The sequence below is a fragment of the Alligator sinensis genome, unplaced genomic scaffold, assembly GCF_000455745.1.
Source record: "Alligator sinensis unplaced genomic scaffold, ASM45574v1 scaffold518_1, whole genome shotgun sequence".
Lineage (NCBI taxonomy): Eukaryota > Metazoa > Chordata > Crocodylia > Alligatoridae > Alligator > Alligator sinensis.
Window position 1 is genome coordinate 719,802 of NW_005842718.1, and position 17,093 is coordinate 736,894.

General features: G+C 47.8%; 1 protein-coding gene across 4 annotated transcripts in view; it reads right to left on the bottom strand.

Annotated features, from left to right (window-relative positions):
• Positions 1-204: 204 nt before the first annotated feature.
• The window catches only part of PSTPIP2 (proline-serine-threonine phosphatase interacting protein 2), a 64,942-nt gene continuing 48,053 nt past the window's right edge, over positions 205-17,093 (bottom strand). For 2 of the 4 annotated variants that reach the window (XM_025216267.1, XM_025216266.1), the window contains 10 exons: positions 16,061-16,123; positions 14,727-14,825; positions 14,238-14,283; positions 10,873-10,952; positions 7,106-7,204; positions 6,073-6,169; positions 5,635-5,719; positions 3,354-3,388; positions 1,926-1,983; positions 206-1,412 (listed from right to left, as the gene is read on the bottom strand). In XM_025216267.1, the coding sequence (XP_025072052.1) occupies positions 1,934-1,983; positions 3,354-3,388; positions 5,635-5,719; positions 6,073-6,169; positions 7,106-7,204; positions 10,873-10,952; positions 14,238-14,283; positions 14,727-14,825; positions 16,061-16,123 (654 nt within the window). In that variant the 3' untranslated portion in view covers positions 206-1,412; positions 1,926-1,933. Of the gene's footprint in view, positions 1,413-1,925; positions 1,984-3,353; positions 3,389-5,634; positions 5,720-6,072; positions 6,170-7,105; positions 7,205-10,872; positions 10,953-14,237; positions 14,284-14,726; positions 14,826-16,060; positions 16,124-17,093 lie in introns of all 4 variants that reach the window. The other 2 variants (XM_025216265.1, XM_006034276.3) reach the window with 2 other exon arrangements.

The following is a 17,093-nucleotide window of genomic DNA, read 5'->3' on the forward strand; positions in this document are numbered from 1 at the left end:
ATGAGAAGAGGTCTATCAGATGAGGATTGCAAAGGCAGAATTGGGAGGGCTCAGATCAGGAGAAAAGATGCACTGGAAGACTGTCAGCTTCTCTGCTTACATTGAGCCGGCTCTAATCAGTGTGTACAGACCTTTGCACATGAACATGTCATAGGATTATAGACTACAGGGGTGGAAGAGCCCTTATAAATCCACCCCTATGACCCAAACAAAGTACATTCCAAAACACACAGGTCTCAAATCTGAAGTTTTAATATAGATATTTTAAAACTAAAGCTACAATCAATTTCTTCTTTAAAATTATACAGGAATATTTAAGAGTCTTTTTTAAATACAATATTTTTCTCTATGAACCCACTTTGGACAGTGCGTTAAAATGTAGCAGGACAGAATGAGTTGTACTGAATGCTTTGGACTCTCTTCCATGCAAAGAAAAAAAACAAAGCCCCAGAAGGTTGTGATTTCAGGTGCATGCAGAATCATGTAGGTGTACATGAACAACACAAGCAGTCTGATGTGGAATCCACCCTGCTGCTTTAAGATAAGAAATCAGCACATACACACGCTCACTAAGAGCTGGGCAGAAGCACGCACAGTTTAGTGTTTGTGTACCTGAATCAAAGTAGTATCAGATCTCCCCAATGAAGATGGACATCAACTGTGAGAAATTCAGATCAGGACATGAGTTTTAGGGCTCCAGATCATCTCTAGAAGCCAGCTGAGTTCCTAACAGGGTCCAGATCCCAAATCACTGATGCCAAACAGGAATTCTGCCATGGACTTCGACAGGAAAAGGAGCAGGCTCCCAAAGGGCTGTTAGGAGGAGTGTTCAGGAAGTGGAAACAGTAATGAGCTCTCCCACAATTCAGCTCAGAACTTGCCCTTGGTGCAAATCCAGAGTAACAGACCAAACCCAGCCTCAGATCTTACTTCCACCTCTGGGCTACGAACAATTTCACTCTGCCCAAAGCACTGCACGCAGTTCCCACCGCAGCGCTGGTGTGGCACGTGCGAGTTCTCAACCCCAAAGACATAAGAGATTTTTTTAAATGTATTTTTCCAGATGCCTGTAAATCTTTCCACATCAAGAAGGTATCACCAACCCCCAGAGCAGCACATGGGTGATGCCATTGTACCCGTGGCTTCTGCTCAAGGATTCTTTTTGCTTGCTTGTTTCCGACCACGAACAAGAGACGTCAGTCCTTGGAGCTTGTGGATGTGAAAGAGGAGAGACTTCAGGCTGCCTGGGGTCTTTCATCCAAAATGTATAAAATAGGGACCGCAGGACTCTTTAAAATATTTTTAGAAGGAGAGACAGTTCAGGTCTGCATCACTGCGTCCAACATATAAAATGCAAGTGGATACGCTGCCTCTGACAAGCTTCTCGTGCTCAGAGACGCTGCTGCGAGACCCTAAAAGAGCAGAGGGACATTGCCAAAGTCAATGAAAGAAACTTCAAGCAGAATCAGACATAATGGATGGCTGAGGGGAAGGGAATGGGAAAAGCAACTTGTTAGACCGCTTACCTCAGCTGGCCACCAGTGCAGAGCTGTTCACTCATTGCTTAACACACCCTTTAGAGACCCAAATGACAGGGTTTCCAGCTTCCCCGGGGCCACTATTCTTCAGTCTTACCATCTAACCCAGGGGTGGGCAATTATTTTGGGTGGAGAGCTGCTTACTGGGTTTTGGCAAGCCATCGAGGGCCGCATGACTGGCAGCCAGAGGCAGATAAATATCAATTTTCTAAATTTTTTAGGGGCCCCACGGGGCAGATAGAATGGCCTGGCAGGCCGCGTCCAGCCCACGGGCTGCATTTTGCCCATCCCTGATCTAACCACTGGGAAGCTTCCTTCGATATCCCAACTCTCCTCATTCTAAAATAGTCTCACCTTAGTAATTCATTCAAGAACTAAAATACTTACAAACAATGCTAGTGGTGTACTAAACTGTAGCCATCAACTGTAGCATAATCGGGATCACCTGTGAGAGAAGGAGCTAGTTATATTTGTGCTCTGCAATAGTGGTTGTCATGAGATTTCAAAGCCAAAAGGAGGTGAGTACCCTTCTCCACATCTTACAGATAAGGAAGCTGGGAGGTGAAAGGACTCTTGGTCCCTAGGGTCTGCCATTAGTTCACATCACAAAGTTTAAAAAATGCTCGGAGTAAGGAAAATTTCAAATCTCAGATCTAGAGATGGGCTCTCTCAAAGTTCAGGGTTGTTCTGACCTGGGGCTTTGGTAGGAACATCCTTCTGCTTGAAATCCTACCCCCTGCCTCAAATAAAAATCAATGGCCAGGGCTATGATTTCAGTCTCTGAGAAAAGTTTGCAGGTGTCACTGGAGAGATCAGCAGGCAGGATTATAAGGGAAATAAGAGAGATGGCTGAACCCACTATCACCGATCCACAGGCAGAAACACTCCAGAGCAGTGGTTCTCAACCTTTTTAGACTCGAAGCCCCCTTCATTGGGCTCAAGACACCTCTCGGAAAATGCCAGCTCTTAGTTTTTACTCATTTTTTTGACTACAGAAAAATAAGAGCAATTCTCTTCTCACAAAGAACTCAGAAAGACCACACAACTCACAAAGACTGCACAGGCCAGAACGCTTTTAATCTACAGATTCAGATTTGAAATTTCTGGGTTTATACTACACATCATATTTGCACACCTAACAGTGCTCACATTGTGCAGCACCCTTGAAAGGATCTCAAGGCATCCTGGTTGAGGATCATCGGGCTAGGGGATTCTCTGGCTCCCCTGGCAGTGGGGCTGTGTGATGTGGAGGCAATGATCATTAGGCAGTGGTTAGAGAGGGGGCAGGGGTCCCTGTAAGGAGAGGGGAATAGAGGTCCTTAGCAGAGGGAACAAGCTGTGACCAAGGAGAGGCTGAGCCTGGGAGATTTCCACAGGAACATTTATAAGGACTACATGGTAGTCTGGACGTACCTAACATGATGCATGGTACATCCAGTACGTGGAAAGGAGTGTCAGTTTTGTTTTACCATACTCCGTTGTCAAAGCAGTTGATCGCTTTTTCTGTTTTATACCATTTGTTCTTCCTTGTGATTAACTCCTGTTCCTTTAACAAGGCACCCATGGTAAATGGTGATTTCTAGGCAAATTAATAACCTGGGTACACCCACTCAGCAAACTGGGGGACCAGTAAAGCTTATACAAACCCAAGGTGCATCTCTGGGATCATCCTAACACTCCAGGGTTTTGTCCCACCCACCTGCGGCAGAATTACAGCTGAGAAAGCATTGGGATATGCCCACCCCAGTAGGACTTAAAGTACAAGAAAAGAGGGTTTAAACCATGCAATTGCTACAGCGCTGTGCGGTCACTCACTTGGCCCGCTGGTTGGGATTGGCAGTGGCCCCCTCCTGCATAGACACAAGCAGAAAAGGCAAAATGGTTTGATGTTTTCACAGTAAGCAATTCTAGTCCATTTTTTCCCAGGCTAACTTGGCCCCGCTGCAGGGCCCAGAGACTGAGCAGCTGCCACGAACGGCAAGACCTTGGTCATTTTACAATGGGTTGGCTTGGGTTTTTTACAATGCTCCCATTTCAGAACCAGCTACGAATCACCTGCACAGTAACTACCGACAAAGTTGCAAGAATCAGGCAAGCATCCTCCCTTCCTGGCCCCAAGCCTTCCACAACTCAGGAAGTCTTTACTGTAAAGGGATCTGTTTGATACTCTTACAGCAAAATAGCAGGGATGTCAGTCTCAAAGAAACCTGAGAACACACACGTTCTCGCCACCCTCTCCAGCCTTCATTCCAGCTCCCTTCTCTGGGCTGTCAAGTCCCTCACTCTTCCCATCTCTTAACTTCAGTGATCAGGTTCTCTCCTGTATCAGGGGTGTCAAACGTATGCTCCATAGGCCAGATCTGGACCATGGAGCCCAAGGGTCTGGACCATTTGTCTTACATTTCATAGATATCATAGACATTAGGGCTGGAAGGGACCCCGGAGGATCATCGAGTCCAGCCTCCTGCCCCAGGGGCAGAAAGTCAGCAGGGGTCATAGGATCCCAACAAGATAAACATCCAAACGTCTCTTGAGGCGTTCAAAGTGGGTGCTTGAACCACCTCCGGCGGCAGTCTATTCCAAACCTTGGGGGCTTGGACAGTAAAGAAATTCTCCCTTATGTCCAGCCTGAAATGGTCATGGAGGAGTTTGTGACCATTTGACCTCGTCATCCCTTGGGGTGCTCTGGTGAACAGATGTTCCCCCAGATCCTGGTGAGCACCCCTGATAAACTTGTAGGTGGCCATCAGATCACCCCTGAGCCTGCGCTTTTCCAGGCTGAAGAGTCCCATGGCTCTCAGCCTGTCGTCATACGGTCTGTTTTCCTGACCTCTGATCACGCACATGGCTCTCCTCTGCACCCTCTCAAGCTTCTCCACATCCTTTTTGAATTGTGGAGTCCAAAACTGGACGCAGTACTCCAGCTGTGACCTCACTAAGGCCGAGTACAAGGGGAGAATGATGCCCTGGGATTTGCTTGAGAAGCATCTATGGATGCAAGCCAGCGTTTTGCTTGCTTTACTAGCCACAGCATCACACTGAAGGCTTATGTTCATCTTGTGGTCAATCGTGACCCCCAAGTCCCTTTCGTCCATAGTGCTAGCCAGCGTAGCACTGCCGAGCCTATAAGCATGCTGCACGTTTTTCTTCCCAAGGTGGAGAACCTTGCATTTTTGCGTGTTAAACACCATCAGGTTCTTGTCCTCCCATTTCCTGAGCCTGTCCAGGTCAGCCTGGATAACCTTCCTGTCTTCAGGTGTGGACGCTTTACCCCAGAGTTTCATGACATGTAGCTAGCTGGAGTTCAGTCGCAGCCTTGGCTGTCCTGGTTTGCTCCCTGCAGGCCCAGACTAGTGCACCAACCCTGCATCGCAGATGGGATCTGGCACGCAGGCTGAACCCAGTGCCATGGGCTTTGCATGCAGCACAGTGGGGCTGGTCTGGGGCGCAAGCCGCACGTGGTGCCCATGCCGGATCAGCCTTGCACACTGGCTCCAGCACGCGCAGACAGTCTGGGGCCCAATCCAGACCAGCCCCAAAGCCAGCATGCAGGGCTAAGCTGATGGGATGCCACACGCAGCCTGCACCTCAGACTCTGTGCAGTGCCCATGGCACTGGGTTCAGCAAATGTGCTGTGTGCAGAGCAGGCCCTGGAGCAGGGCCAACATATACCATGCACAGGAGACTGGCATGGACCAGCCCCTCTGGTGCACAGTCCTGGTCCAGCCCACACATCATCTGGCCGGGGGGACTGGATGAGTTTGACACCCCTGACCTATACATACTCTCAAGCTGATCCAAGACTCCCCAAACAACAAAAGGGAGAGCACAAAATCCAGGAGGATTGCAGCAGCACAGCTGGGAGCAAGGGAGATGGTGAAGAGGTGCAAAAGATAATGGAAAGCAGGACTCAACCCAGGTGCAATTCCCAGTCTGCCTGGATTCCCCTTTGCACAAAACCACAACCCACCACCACAGGCCTCTAATGGAGCCCAACATCCAGACAGTTACAAAAGGCTTAGAAAAGCAAAACACATTTTCTTTCTCCAAACAGCCACCCCAGTCCTTGTACTGTTCTCTGTGTTGTGTTCCTTACCTCCCTATTCCTGGTGGTGGGGCCTGATTTCTCACTGGAGTTGCATTTCTCGACGTGTTGTAGTAATTTTCATAGACAACTGGAGCTAGAAAAAGAACTCAGCTGTCACGTTTAATGTTTTCACGTAACTGGTTGGCACAGAAACACAGCATCATACTGCACCACTTCTCAGCCCCTCAAGAATCTGGATGATTCAACTCTAGAACAGTGGAAAGATGCACTCTCTTCAAGGACAAGCAGCAACTGCTTGCTAATCCAATGCCAGGACACCGTACAAGAGACAGGCTTGATTGAGGACATGGAAGTGAAGCACGACAACCAGACGTGCTTCCTTTCTGCACCCTCCCTTGTTCCACAAAAGCAACCGTTCTCAGAGCTGAGAAGCTGGAAGGAGGCCCGAGCACAGCGCTGCTTCGAAAACCAGACTCAAACCCATACCTGGGGGCATGTTTCCCATTTTACGGTAGTTTACAAAGAATTCAATATCCTTATCGATGTTGCACATTTCCAAACTTCTGCGGATTTCTTCATATTTCTGCAAAAAAAGAAAAAAAGAAGACTTGTTTCTGCCCATCATTGGGTCTGGCCAGCAGCAGACTCAGACAGAGAACAATGGGTTAACTCTGCATTTACAGGTCTTCTGACGGGCACGCAGCCTGCATGAAAGAGGGATAGCCAATTGGTATAATCAAGGACATGTTCCTTCTGGTATTCAACAGGACTTACAAGTGCTTGCACTTTTAAATTAAAAGACATCATAGACAACAGCGAACATGGTTAGAGAATCACGGTCTCCCCTGACGGGGTCAGCAGTGACCATTCACACTTTTCTAGCCTCCATTTGCTCTAAGGTTGCAGAGCAAAAGCGTGGACTTAAAAAGTGCACATACAAATACTGGCCAGAGATGGGCAACTGTCTCAAGGGTGAACTTGTGGGCCAAGATCAAGTGTAGTCGCTGCACAAGTCTGTTGCCCTGACTGAGAAGGACTTGAATGGCATTGTGTAGTGGAGGGTGCAACCCTGCCCAATGCACTGCAAACAGGACACCTGTCTGTAACAGCCTCCCAGTGGCCAGCTTCCAGTGGGAGGATCTCAGCTACACACCTCTTTTATGGAAACGTGGGACTCCTCCCTAGCTTGCTCCTGTGGCCGTTGGCTAAGGGCAAATGAGACTCAGGGCCATCTGAACCCCAAGACCTCCAGGCTTGGGCCTGCACATAGGATGCCTGCCAAAGGATTTGGGAGTATCTGAAGCCCCAGGCTGAAAAGTCTAGGGTGGAGGATGCTTGCTGGTTGTAGCGCCACAGATAGTGTTTAAACGATTGAGTTTTGCTCAATAGAGAGAATTTGGAACCAGTTTGGCTCATTTGACCTGGAATACGAAACATTTTCCAAAAGAGAGGATTTCTAAGCTGAGGAACCCTCCTTTTTCTCTCCATGAAGGCTCAGAGAGCCTCCGTGTCATCTTACCTCATCACTCTGGACGCACTCCTGGGAGAGCTGGTTGACGTGCACCCACAGCGCGTTGCGGAAATAGCTAATCCGTTCACACTCCTGGGTCTCAAAGAACTGCAGTGACACAGGGAAGCATGTCATGATACATCCCCAAATGGCAAAAGCCCACGAGCTCAACCCACTGAAGTTCATCTTGGCAAAGAGGAAGAGAAAGCCTAGGTTGTCCAGGCCACCTCTGCACCAGTGCAGGATTGACCCTTATTGTGGGACAAGCTTGTGTTTCACGTAGTCCCATTTTCAAATGTCATAATCAGTGGGGCGTCAGCTGAAAATGTCTTCTCAACCTTACCCTCCCCTTGACTGTGGGGGCACAGGTCTACCTTTGTAGGGCAAGGAAATTGGTCTAACAGAGTCTTTGCCTTCTCCATATGTTACAACCCTAAAGTCTCCAAGACATTTACTAGACAGCAAACACATGTTTTATACCAGTGGTGCTCAACCTTGTGGCCCTGTGCCTGGGGTCAGTCTGAGGGTCCATCCTAATCTTGCCCGCAGCCCAAATGCACATGCCAGATCCAAGCATACATGAGCCCAGCCCTGCATGTTGGATCTGGCCATGCCCTAGCTCAACCCCATGCGCAGCTTGATCCTGCATAGTGGATGCCAGGCCACACCTTACCACTCCACAGTCGATCCAGAAATATGGCAGCAGGGGAGCAGCAATGATCACTGCCACTGCGCTACCATCAGTATCTGTGATGAGACCCACAAGCCAGACCCACGTGGCTCTTCGGGCTGGATTTGGGCATCACTGTTTTATACAATCGTAGGAAGGATTCATCTTCTTTTGAAGGGCTTCATTGCTCCCTCATGTTCCAGCTCTGCCTCCAGCCCTCCCATTCCTTCCTCTTTGCTTTATCAAAGACCTGAAGTTGTCTTTTAAAGAGGCAGCTTAGTAGTTTACTGGGTCCTATTGCACCATGGTGGAAAAATGCTGGACTGTAGCATGGATAGGGTAAGGCAAAGGCTTGCTGGGGATACAACATGAATGGGGTCACATTGCTTAGTTTATACCCTGATCACTCTATTCTAAGACAAGGCCTTTTCCCCGCATTCATCACAGGAAAAACAAAGGCTTGTCTTAGAGTTGAGTAAGAAATGGCTGTACAGGGAGCCCAGCTGGGGCAGGGACAACAGCAGCAGCTCTGCTACCAGTCAGGAGTCCCTCCTGCCACCCTTCCCTTGCTGCCAGGGAAGGAGGAGTCTGCAGGCTGCTGCTGCTCCTATGGTCTCCAACTTGCCCCAGGCTGCGGGAAGCAGCTGTGCTGGGAGCCTGGCTCTGCACTGTGCAGATTTCTCCTTCTCTGCCCTGCTGCCTGCCCTTCTCCCCCTTCTGTGGGGAGACAGGGAAACGAGGGAAGGGAACAGGCAGGGAGGAGAAATCTGCATAGTGTAGAGCCGGGCTGGGATAGGAGAGGCTGTAGGGCTGCACCTGTGCAGGGATCAGTGGGAGAGCAGGAGGAGGAGGAAGAAATAAATGGGGGTGGGTGGGGTAATCACCAGGGGGGCAAGGGATGAGGGGCAGGATGCCTGCTGCCCTGCTCCTGCTTTCCTCTGCCTCGACTTTCCCCCCTGCTTTCCCTGCCTCCTGCTCCTTGCTCCTGCTTTTCCCCATACCTGCCCCCTCACTTCTGTTCTTCCCATTGCCTTCCCCCCCACCCCGCTGCTGTTTTCCTGCCAACAAAAAAAAAAAAGCAAATTATTTTAAAAATTATAATTTTCCATATCTAGAATCTAATTATTGGGGGGTTGTCTTAAATTTGAAGTCATCTTAGATTCAGGAAAATATGGTTTTCTCTCTCCTTATAGATTCAGAGAGTGTAAGGCCAGAAGGGACTTTGGAAGATCATCGGGTCCAGCCCCCTGCACCAAGCAGGAAAGACAACTGGGGTCAAGTGACCCCAGCAAGGTGACTGTCTTGTCTCCTCTTGAAGATTTCCAAGGTAGGCAATTGCACCTCCCCTGGAGGGAGCTTATTCCAGTCTGGACACGCTGGCTGTGAAGAAGTTTTTCCTAATGTTGAGCCTGAATCGATCTTCCAGGAGTTTATGGCCATTACCTGGGTGCCCTGGTGAACAGTTACCGAGTCACCAAGCCCTTGATGTACTCCCCTAGTGTAGCGGTAAGCTGCTACCAGGTCCCCTCTCTGCCTCTTTTCTTCAGGCTGAAGAGTCCCTCAGCCTTTCCTTGTATGGCTTGCCATGTAAGTCTCTGATCATACAGGTGGCTCTTCTTTGGACTCCCTCAAGCTTGTGCACGTTGTTGCTGAAGCGCAGTGCCCAGGACTGCACTTAGTACTCCAGCTGCAGTCTCACCAGTGCTGAGCAGAGCACAAGAATTGCCTCCTTGTTTTTGCTGGAGATGCATCGGTTGATGCATGCCAGGATGTTATTTGCCCTACTGGCTACAGCATCTCCCTGCCCGCTCATATTTATACTGCAGTCTATTATTACCCCCAGGTCCCTTTCATTCAAGGTGCTAGTCATTTTGGTGCCACCAAGCCTGTAGGTGTGTTGGGGGTTGCTCGTCCTGAGGTGCAGCACTCTCAGGCCTTCTCTCAGGCCCAGCTCTTCTCCCCCTCCCAAAACACGCAAGCATACACACAGGTTTGGATCAGACAGACAGACAGACATGCCAATGTCTAGATGTCTCTCAGAGCCCAAACCTGAATTTTGCCCTGCGGTGAGTCTGAATTCCACCAGGAAGCATTAATTCCTGACATGTTTCCACAGATAACAAGTAACCTTTCATCAAGAGTAAGTATTTATCATCTGTAACCTTTGTAACACACCCAAAAGATAACTCCTATACCTGGCAGGCACCTAGTTTGCAGAGCTTTGGTTTGTCCAAAGATAAAATTGATCCTTCCTTTGCCCAACCTTGGCAATCTCTTTTGACTGCAGTGCCCCAAGAGGGGTCTGCCCCATCATACAGTCCTAGCATCAATTGGCCTGGAGTTCATTTAGGGTAGGGGTGCTCAATCTCCAGCCCACACGCCTAATACAGCCCATGGAGCCATGGCATCTGGGCTACGGGGCTTCCCAGGGGTCAGGAAACTTGGCAGCGGAGGAGCAGTGGCAATTAATATGGCCACCTTCCCCGACTGCCAAATACCCAAATGCCAATCCCTGCAGCGGGCCAGAGCCAGTCGTGCCCCCTTCCCTCTGGGTGGCTGTGTTGGGGTTGGGCTACACCGCCCTCTCTTACCCCCATGCGCCTGGTTCAAGCAGGTCTGGGTTGGGGCTGGGCTGCCCCCCATGCGCTCCCTCTGTACAACCAGATGGGGCCCCACTGAGCCCAACCCGGGCGCCAGATTAGGATAACCAGCTAGATCCAGTGTGCGGACAGACTGGGCACTGCCCATCCGGCCCACTGGGCAAAAAGGTTGAACACCACTGACTTAAAGCATCTATAATAATTGCATTGTTCATTATGTATAATAAATACTCTCATGTGCTATCCAGGAGATGGCAGCACTGGCCATACAGAAAAGCAAGCACAAAAAACCTCATTATTTTGTCCCCTGATATTTGAATGTTTTCTTTTTCTCCTCCCCTTTGAAAATTGATAATTTTGGGGGGGGTTATCCAGAAACCAGGTATGGTCAAGTGTTATGAAGAAGGAAACACTGAGCAGAGGCTACCAGTGACAGCAAAGAGTGCGCGTTCCCAAAAGGCAGCACACTCCAGCATTCAGGCCCTAGGATGAATGGATGCATTTACCTCACAGGCTTTGATGTGTTCATTCTTCCATTCTTCCCTGATCTTCTCAAGCATATTAACATTTTGCTGGTAAGCCCTGTCTGTAATGGGAGATCAAACAGCGATTTAATCATACACATACTACATCGGAGTGAACACCTGCAAAGAATACAATCACCATGTCCTGGGTGGTCTACATTCAATGGGCAGACAAGACAGCTAGAACCTATGAAAAAGGATCTATGAGTATGGTTTTCTTCCACATCTCCCCTCCTGAACAGGACATGACTAGGAATCTAGATAATGGCAGTCAGAAGCTGAGGTGCGCAGCAAAAAGCAGCTCTATGATTTAGGGAAGTGTTTGGGGAACTGCAGCGGTTGTGTGTCAACACAGCCATGGGGTTGTACTGCAGCCTGCTTTGAAAGCTCCCGTGAAGTAAGCTCAGCATCACAGATCAGGGGTGAAACCATGCAGGGCTGACCAGCAAGTTGGTTTTCTTGGGAAAGTTCACAGGCTGTGCAACAGGCTTACACGAACAGTTAAAGGCTCATAAGAAAAGCTCTCTAGGGAAGATCTTTCAAGCAGTAGGACACGGACACCCCTCATCCCCCTGCTTTACCTGTAGCAGGTCAGGGTGCTTTTGGTAATATGCCTTGTAGGCCCCTCTATACATGCAGGTAAAAGCATGATCTAATGCACAATCCACACAATCGCACCTTCTTCCATGTCACACAGCATGGCAGGAAGCACAACTGTGGGATCATGCATTAGATCCCATTGTGCCTTATTGCTGGTACAGCGGGAGCCCAATCCCCGGGTCTCCCTGCCCCAGCAAGAGGCAAGCTCCTGCAGCTGGGAGCTCCCTCAGCTGATAAGTGCAAAGTCGAATCACAGAAAATGAGGGTTGGAAGAAGGGCCGTCAGGAGGTCACATCTAGTCCAACCCCCTGCTCAAAGCAGGACCAGCCCCAACTAGATCATCCCAGCCAAGGCTTTGTCTAGCTGGGTCTTAAGTACTAATCACACAATTACAAGCTCCAACCGGCTAAAGTTAGACCTTGAAAATGTGTACTAACTTTATAGATGGTTGCTATCAAGCTTGAATTTGCAAGTGAAGCAGGGTCTTCCCTGTGGCTAGGAGCTCACAGTTGACAGGGCTCCCAGCTGCAGGAGTGCACCATGCCCCACAGGGTGGAACTGATTTAAATCAAATGGATTTAAATTACGATTTAAATCACTGGTCAGGAAACCTCAATCTGATCATTTATATCTTCAAACAGTGCATTCTTGTTGTTTGATATGACCTTAATACCTATTATTCACAACTCAGAGATAGATGTAGGTTTCATTCGTAGAAGGTACACACTACACATTTTAAAGCAGTGTTTGATTTTGACATTTTTTCAGATTAATTTTGCAGCTACATCAGAAAACTGAATTATGATCTGGTTATTTTATTTACTAAAGCTAACTGAAGCAGATACTTGTGAAGTCATTGAGAGGTGAACTATCTCCAACTCACTAGATTAATCATGGATATTTGGGAGATATTTTTGCCAGGCTGTATTAGGAGGATATCAAACAAGTGATGCAGCCATATGTTATTAGCTTGGAGCTTTCTTCACTTTCTTCTAGATTTCTTCTCATTTTTTATTTCTTCTCTTTTACAGGCTGGCAAGCCTGTTGCCACAATAGGTTTTGCCTTCTACCATACAATTCCCTCACTAGATCTGAAATCAGTGGAGAGGTTATATTCAGAAACTTATCCCTCAAGACCTTTGGAATATTCTGCTCAAAATGTTTCTCTTTTGTTTCTACTGCCCCTCCCTCCTTGCATTTATCTCCAGACTCTTCCTCCTTGCCCAGATCTACTCCACCCCAACAATCCTCTATTCATTTAACTTCTTGAAACTTTGCACTTTTAGAGAAAGGTAAGGGCTTGAATCTCTGTACAGAGTCTTGCAGACAGACAATAGAGCTGGTGGGTAGGTAATCAGAAGTGATCCTGGTTTTTGCTTATAAAAAAACCAAAATTCTCTGCTTTAAAAAAAATCCACATTTTTCCATGATTAAAGCAAAACACCGTATCAATCCAAATAATATATAGTGGCTTTTTTTTTTTAATCATGGAAAAATGTGGAGTTGCGGGCAAGGGGATTTATAGCAGAGAATTTTGGATCCTTGGTAATCAGGTCTGTTATCTCTCATCTCCATATACTTCTGTTAACAAGGATGTTTTCTCTGGAGATAAATCCACAGTTTGAGAACTGAAACTAAGCATCACAGATATGCTTAATGGTATCTTCTGGACTGAGCACTGAGTCCCATTTGGTAGAATGGTTTTCTTAATCTTTATTAATATATAGAGGAGCCTCTGAGAACCCCATAGGATTGGGCCCCTAATGTAGGCCATGGCCTGTTGTGACCTATTTATAAAGCTTTTCTAAAAAGACTACATGAATATATTGTCTGAAAGAGTATATAATTAGAAGTTATAATTTCTATTCCATGATGATATCTTTGAGCTTTAACATAAATTAAAACTATCTTTATATAGGTTTGGGTTTTTTTTTAAAGCATCTTAACAGAAAAAGATCAAAAAATACAAATAAATCAAAATAATCTGATTTAAATTTTAAAAATCTGATTTTTTTTTTAAATAGTTGTTTTTTATCCACCGTGATCCCCAGCATGAGACCCCTGGCCCATGGGGATCAAAGCAGCCATGATCCCAGGCCCGGTGGTTTCACACACCTCCGAGCCCTAGGGATCATGGTAACCATGAAGACCCTGCTACATGTACAAATTAGAGCTTGACAGGAACCGCCTATAAAATTAGTACTCACATTTTTGAGGTCTAACTTGCTAGCTGGTTGGAGCTTTTAATCATGTGATAAGTACTTTGCACGTGTAGCTGGTCTTAATTGACAGTTAATTCCACAATACCTGTAATGTTGCAGGGGGCCACAGTTGTGTGACTGGGTTGACTAGGTTAGACAAGAACGTGCGTGGGATGGTTTGATAAGAATGACCGTACCTCAACTGGAGGGTTAGACTGGATGACCTACAGAGGTCCCTTCCAGCCCTACTTTTCTATGACTCTAAGATGACAACAAATGCCTTTTCAACACCAAGTGTTGGCAGAACATCTTCTCAGAAGGAGAAAATGGACCTCATGTCTTGATGGGGCAGCACCTTGGGCCAGATGTATCTAGGGTTTAACTTAGTGATTCCCTGCTTTGGGAGAAGGCAGTCTATACCACCATTGCCCCACAGAGCTCCCCTTCGTTCCATCCTGTACCAGAAGGAACAATCCTGCCTCAACAGCGTAGAGCGAGTCCCCTCGTTCCCAAAGGTAACAGATACCCCACGTTATCACCACTCACCAGAATCTTCCAGAGTCGACTTTGTCTGAGCCAACTTCATGAACAGCTGAAAACAAAACACAGGAGACCGAGTTCAATCCAGGACCACTGCCGAGCAGGGCAGGTTCCCAAGCATACTCCATATTTCTCTCTCTCGAATCCAAAGTTACCAAGAAGATAAAATCTCCCATGAGGCTCAATTTATTTGGCCACCAGAGCAGCATTCTTCCATGAGCTCTGCCAACATTGCTCCACCAATGGCCCAACTCTTTAGTGCCAAGCGTTCATTGTATGAGTCCTTTAACTAATTACAGACCACCCAGAGGTCCTGGAGCTTCTACTGCCAGTGACTCCATGAGAAGAAAAAAGTGCCATCTGCACCAGTCACATAATTGGGACCTTTATCTGTCAGGTTTGTTCTAAAAATGGTGTCCTCTCCTGGAGAGGATGCAGTTGCTCCAGCCTATCATTGATGCATGCAGAGCAGAACCACCCTCCCCGGCTCCTCACCTTTTCTTGCTGCTTTTGCGTTACAAGATTGGCACTGCGGTGCACAGCCTGTTCCGCTTCATCTTTATCCCGGCAGCGTTGCTCATATAACCTCTTAGACTAGGAAAGCCAAAAGGGGAGAGGCAGGTGGGTGGAAAGAGAAGACACGACTCTCACAAACATGGCCCCTCAAACGTCAGCTCATGTTCTACTCCCAGTTAAAGCGGTGCAGCCCAGCACACGTTAATATACAGCAAAAGCTTTGTTATCCGGCACGAGTGAGGTAAGGGGGGCACCGGTTACCTAAAAATTCTGGTTATACGGAAGACAGTGCCATACTTGTAGTGCAAATACTTGATGCGCGTGCCGGATAGACTCGGCAAAAATTCCAGTTGCTAAAGCGAGGATTTGTATTGGGGGATAGTGCAAATTCCGGTTAATAGAGTATTCCGGTTAGTAAAATGCCAGTTAACACAGCTTTTATTGTAGGACCTGCCTAACCCCTTCAAGTCCAGTTTCTCACTTCTGGCAGTCATCCACATCTGCTGCTGCAGTTAAGCAAGTCCCTTAGGTGAAGAGTGTTTAAATGTGCAAGGGAAGAACGTAATTGCTTGCAGCAGTCCAGGGCACTAGACTCAATGCTACAGGAAGTCCCTTCAGCTCCTACAGGTCTTGTTCCTAGGCAATGCTGACTACATGAGGCAAGCTTTCCTCCCTGACCTGCTTATAGCATAATGCATGAAATCAGATCACATTCATTCCCAACTCCATAACTGCCTCCAGCCACACATTCATTATCCTTGCAGATGCTTTGCATTTGCTCTGCAATTCCTGCATGCTAACAGCCAAACCCCAAAAATGTACATACAACAGAATTATAAAATCATAGAAAATGAGGAATGGAAGGACCCTCAGGAGGTCACATCTAGTCCAACCCCTTGCTCAAAGCAGGACCAGCCCCAACTACATCATCCCAGCCAAGGCTTTGTCTAGTTGGGTCTTAAAAAACCTCCAAGGATGGAGACTCCACAGCCTCCCTGGGTAGCCTGCTCCAGTACTTTACTACCATCCTCATTTTTTTCCCTAGTATCTAACCTAAACTTCCCTTGCTAGAACTTGAGACCATTGCAACTTGTTCTGTCCTCTGCCAGCACTGAGAACAGTCCAGCTCCATCCTCTTTCGAACCTCCCTTCAGGTAGGCTGGCTAAGAAAATGAAAGACTTGGTGCTGCAGTCTCAGTGCCTAGGTAAGCTACACACTTTCATGTCAGCGCTGTTAACTCACAGCAGGTGAGAGAAGCAGACCCCTCATGTATCTGCATGTTACCTTCAGGAACCCAGCGAGGTCCTCTTACCTCCACTGTTTTTTTATACTGCAAATTCCTGTTTTTATGAATAGCTTCCATGATAAGCTCTATCTGTAAAGAGATCAAAAACCTGTGTGAGGCACCATCCATCCATGCAACATAAAAATCCAGTGAGCAGAAGACGACTGTCAGATTTATTTAGGCACCTATCTCTGATGGATTTCAGTGGGAATAGGGCATCTAAATCAAAAGGTCAGCCTGAGCCTAGTGCCTAATGGGTTAGTGGGGTTAAGAAACGCCAGTTTTTGAAGCCAGTGGCACACACAACGGCTAGGATCATACCTGACTGCCTTTGTTCCCCAGCCTGAATAAGCAGATGCCCATTTACAGCTTGCTTGACTGGGAGACAGCCTTCAGCACGAGTCCAAACCAAAGTTCAAAACTCCTGTCTCTCGAGCCGGAGCAGGACACCTCTACTCTTTCCCCATGCCTCAGGTACCTGCACCCCTTTAAAAATCTGGCCCTCTGACATTCACCTTTATAAGCTCCTTGTTTCAGCCCTGTTACATGTCAAAGTTTATGTGAGGCAAGCAACTTATGGTGTGTTGCCTTGCAGGACTTCAAACCCTTCGTGAGACCTTGCAGATATGTGAAAGGAGGTGGTTTCAACACCAGGGGGTGGGAACTAGCACCCAGCCTAGCATGCCTTGCAGTGGGTGAGTGTGGGGTAGTACTTGCACCCACACTCAGGGGCTTGCAGGGGTGGGTGACCTGTGACTGGGGGGATTGTCACTCTTCTGCTTTTGCTTCTATCCGCAGCATGAGTTCAATGAACAAGCAGTGCAAGGGAGCTCACTGATAAAACGTGCCAACAAAAGGAAAAAGAGGCAGTAGAGTTCTGGCTGTGTACCAGCGGGACCATCTGTAGCAAAAGTATGTGGGGGGGGGGGGGGGGGGGGGGGGGGGAATCAACGTACTAGCCCTCCACATATCCCCCCCCAGGGGCAGGAGGAGTGGTCGCGTCCAAACGCGATGCCTGCTGAGAAAGGACGCTACCACATTTGAAGGCGGGGGGGGGAGG